This window comes from Octodon degus, unplaced genomic scaffold (genome assembly GCF_000260255.1).
Source record: "Octodon degus isolate 3935 unplaced genomic scaffold, OctDeg1.0 scaffold00065, whole genome shotgun sequence".
Taxonomy (NCBI): Eukaryota; Metazoa; Chordata; class Mammalia; order Rodentia; family Octodontidae; genus Octodon; species Octodon degus.
The window spans coordinates 2,363,687-2,368,353 of record NW_004524641.1 but is presented as its reverse complement, the minus strand read 5'-3'; the positions used below and the strand labels follow the sequence as shown (position 1 = coordinate 2,368,353).

The window sequence follows — 4,667 nt, the reverse complement described above, 5'->3', positions numbered from 1 at the left end:
TAACCTCACTATCTGTCTGAATATCAAACATCTTAGGCATAACATGGAACAGGTATTTTTCATAAAGTATTGATACGTTGAACTTTAAGTCCCTATAGAATATGACAAAAAACTTCAAAAAATTAAAACATATTTAAAAATAGGAATAAAGACTTATATATGTTTACACATAAGTCCTAACCTCACTTTTACTGTTGCAGTTTCAAAGATGACAAGAAAGACAACAGCAAATTACTGGGAACTCTCACTTTGTGTTCCAGGATGATGTTACTGGGCAAATATGGTTAAGCAAAAGGGAGGAAGAAAAATAAGGGGCCAGAATAAAGCAAAACAATGAGTTTTCTATATAATTAGGAAATATCTGAAAATTGAATTCAGTAATGGTGCCACACATATGTAATTCCAGCATTTTTGGAGGTTGGGGCATAAGGCTCACAATTTGGGCAGCTTAGCAACTTAAGGAGAACTTGTTCCAAATTAAAAATAAATTAAGAAGGATTTATGATAGACACAGCATGAATATCTCAGATTCAATCCCCAACAACACAAAAATAAACAAATAAGTAAATTTTACTTTATTAGCAGTTTCAGGCAAATTCTTAGTACTACAAGAAATTGAAACGTGATTAAAACATTTTCTTCACTGTTATTCCATATGAACTATCGTACAGAACTTGGATTTTAAATTCAGAAATCAGTAGATTATCTTAAGATCTATTATGATCACTGTAAGGTTGAGGAAAATGGAAGCTAAAGCCTGAACACAAAATTTCAATCATATCACAAGTACTATGTAAAATTTGGTCTTAAACACTTTACAAGTTAGAAAAAAAACACAAAACTTTACAAGTTAGATGCATAATTCTTCATTTTTCACCAAGTTTTTATTTAAGCTTTGAAATATAAAAGAGCAACATTTGACTGCACTTGCCGAGATAGAGAAAGAGCAACTCATATTCTCAGAGAAATAAGCAACGCTGCTACCACCAAGCGCCAAAAAGCATCAAAAGAAAAACATAAATCCCGCAGGCCCTACCTGTTCTCAGCATCACCGCTGCACTTTGGGGACATCAATTCAAAGGATTTGGTAAATTTCACCACCTGCCACACAGAAAGACAGTAAATCCAGATCAATTAAAGAGCTTAAAATAATGCAATAAGCACTTGTCATCTTTAAACTCATTACTACAATAACTAGGGATTAAAGAAAGATTTTAAGTGGGAAGATCCCAAAGGAGAGAAAAAGGTTATATTTTGTATTTTGCTTCTTAAATAGCTTACATTACCAAAATTTTAGTACACTAGTATTTTTTTTTATAGTGAACTGTAATGATCAGGCGAAAAGACATTACTTTTGGATACTGCTGGGGTAGTGTTTTTGGTGAGGAAACCAACCTATAATTTGTAAATAAATTCATTCAGTTTCACAAAATTAAATAAGGCAACTAGGATTAAAGCAAATCTGCCCTACCTTAGAGGGGCAGCTCTTTTAAATAATGCTTTAAGTGTTGAATGGAAAAGGTTCAACTTTTGGCCTTCTTTTGACAAAATACCGTACTCTAAATACCTTCCCTGTGCTTCAAGGAGTACAGCTGAATGTCACTGGATTCTTCCAAGGTTGACACTTAGGTCTCTCTTAGCCAGATGCAGTAGTGCTTCAAAGGCCTTCTAAATTAATCATTTACAATGAACTGATGGGCACCTGAGAAAATGACTTACAAACTGAGAATAAATTAAATATTAAAAAGTTTTATCAGTGGAGTAATGGGCCTACACCAGGAAAAATCATTATGAAAAACAAATAAAAGAAATGCCTACCTCAAAGACAGTTGAGTGTGACTAGCTCACTGTGGCATGGTGACAAGAGCTCAATTACAGGAAATAAACTTGACAGTGATAAACCATATTTTACTTCATATTGTAATGTATATTAAGCCTCCATAGAATAATCCATTGCTCAAGTTTTATTTCCCAGAGATGGCCCCAACAATACCTCCTATTTCACTTTGTTTTTTGTAATGTGACCCTGCCTTCTTTCTACCAAGTAGTAGAATCTACACTCCCTCCTCTGGCAAGGTCCTGACTGCTTCAAAAAATATGGTACACCATAGATAAACCATATGCCTCTCAAGGTGATCATAAGAGCCAAGGCAGCTTCCACCTTGTCTGATTGGAAAGCTGGTCTGGATACCTGAGTCACTATGTAAGAATTCCAAGTACTCAGTGCTGAAGGAGAGCTAAAGCATGGAGACCATGTATAGGTGCTGTATACTACAGCAGCTCCGGTTGTGTCAACAGGGAGTGTGTGTGTGTGTGTGTGTGTGTGTGTGTGTGTGTGTCTGTGTTTGTGTCTGTGTCTGTGTGTATTACTGAGGAATGAACCTAGGGCCTCATGCATGGTAGGCAACTGCTGTATCACTGAGCTACATTCCAAAACCTTTATTTTTTACTTTGAAATAGACTGGCCAGGTTGGCCACAAACTGTCCTTCCTCAGCCCTCAGAGTTGCCAAGATTGCAGCCCCAGTCTTTAAAACAGCTCACAACAGGCACTACACATATCAGAGAATAATTTTCAGATGATTTCTGCTCTCAGTCATCAAGTCAGTCCCAGTGTTCAAGCTTTCCCAGTGGTAGTCCCAGACATTCTGGAGATAAAACCATCCCCACTATGTCTACTTCAAAGTCTTACCCGCTGGATGCAAAGCAGAATAATCTAGTTGGTTCAAGAGTCTAATTTGTGTGATAGCAAAAGTAACTCTAATATCTGAGAATTTAAGCAGAAACAAATCACTTAGAAATCTTGACTCAGCTTCAATGCTTTTGGATTTTAGAAAACCAGCAAGCCATAAAGAGATGATTTGCTATTTCAAAATAATAAATACCCCAAACTATATCCTAAATAATTCGCAGAATTTTAAGAATAATTGGATAAAAGTAGGACTTTATTTCTATTTGCAGAGTTTAAAACTGTCAAGGATACCAAACAAAGGCTTAGGAGATAACAAAGACCACAAACACAACACCACCAGTAGAAAGAAGCTGCTAGGCAGGACAAGCAGTCAAACAGAGCTGAAGAGACAGGGAACAAATAACAAGGAAACAATACAAAAAGGAAAAGTCCATACATATCAGTCTATGTAAATGTTCTCAGTTCATCAATTAAAAGAAACAAACTGACACAATCAATGGATTAGGAAGCAAGACCCAACAATATGCTATATTCAAGAAACACATTTAACCCCAAAAGAAATTAATAGATAATAAGTCAAAGGATGGAATTCTCCATGCCACAGGAATCCAGAAGAAAAAGGGGTAGCTATTTTATTTGTAGACAGTATGAAATTTAAGCCAAACCTGATCAAAAGAGATAAAGAAGTTCACTACACATTTATTAAGGATAAATAAATGTGTAGAAGAGATAACAATCATAAATATATATGAACCAAACATAGGTTCATTCAACTACATAAAACAAATATTAACTGTAATGAAAAACCAAATAAACACTAACACAATTATAGTGGGGTATCATCACACCCCAGTCTCACAAATGGATAGATCAACTAGACAAAATAACAATAAAAAATTAGAATTAAACCAAACATGTGAACTAATGCCTACAAAGTGCTCCACACTAAAACATCGGAATATACATTCTTCTCACCTGCACGTAAGATGTTCTTCAATAGGGGCCAGGGAGATGGCTCAGTAGTATAAGTGCTTGACTGGCAAATGTAAGGATCTGAGTTCAATCCCTGGTTCTCCCCCCCCCAAAAAAAAAAAAAAAGAAAGAAATCAAATTCAAAATTTGGGGCTGGAGAGATGGCTCAGTGGTCTAAAGCACCTACTTGAAACAAGTTTGGCAAAGCACAGGGACCGCGGTTCAATCCTCCAGCACCACATGCCAGCCAGCCCCGCCCCCTGGTGGGCTGAGCTGGCCACACACACACACACAATAAATAAATGTAATAAATATAAATAAATATTAAAAAAAAAAAGATGTTCTTCAAAGTAGATCATATTTTTGCTGACAAAACATTTAAGTAAATGTAGAGGAACTAAAAATATCCCATTCATATTACCTGACCATAGAGCAATGAAACTAGAAATCAACAACAAAAAGCCACAAAAAATACATTAACATAGAAAAATTAAACAACACCCTTCTGAGCAAACAATGAGTCACAGAGGAAGTCAAAGACAGAATGAAAAATATATATACAATTAATAATGCTGATGCAACATACTGAAACCTATGGAATGTAATGGAAGCAGTCCTATGAGGAAAATTTATAGTGAACTCATACATCAGGAAAACAACCTAATGTTGATGTCAAACTTCTAAAAAAAAAGAACAAATCCAACCCAAAGCTTGTACAAGAGAGGGAATTATAAAGACAAAAGCAGAAATTAATGCAATAGAGACTAAGAAAAAAATATAAAGAATCAATAAATTGAACAATTGGTTCTTTGTAAGAACAAATAAAATTGATAACCATTAGCTAACCTCATCAAAAAGAAGAACACAAATTCAAGTAATTAGAACAAAAAGGAAACAATAATACCAGATCCCACAGAAATCCAAGAGATCATCAATACCTACAGTGAGAACCTATATAACAAAATAGAAAACAGAAGAAGAAGAAGAGGAAGAGGAAGAGGAAGA

General features: G+C 35.2%; 1 protein-coding gene across 1 annotated transcript in view; it reads right to left on the bottom strand.

The window, feature by feature from the left end:
- Positions 1–4,667, bottom strand: part of Pde11a (phosphodiesterase 11A) — a 535,125-nt gene that overhangs the window by 259,832 nt on the left and 270,626 nt on the right. The window contains exon 5 of the mRNA XM_004634726.3: positions 1,037–1,101. Coding sequence (XP_004634783.1) covers positions 1,037–1,101 — 65 coding nt within the window. The remainder of the gene's footprint in view (positions 1–1,036; positions 1,102–4,667) is intronic.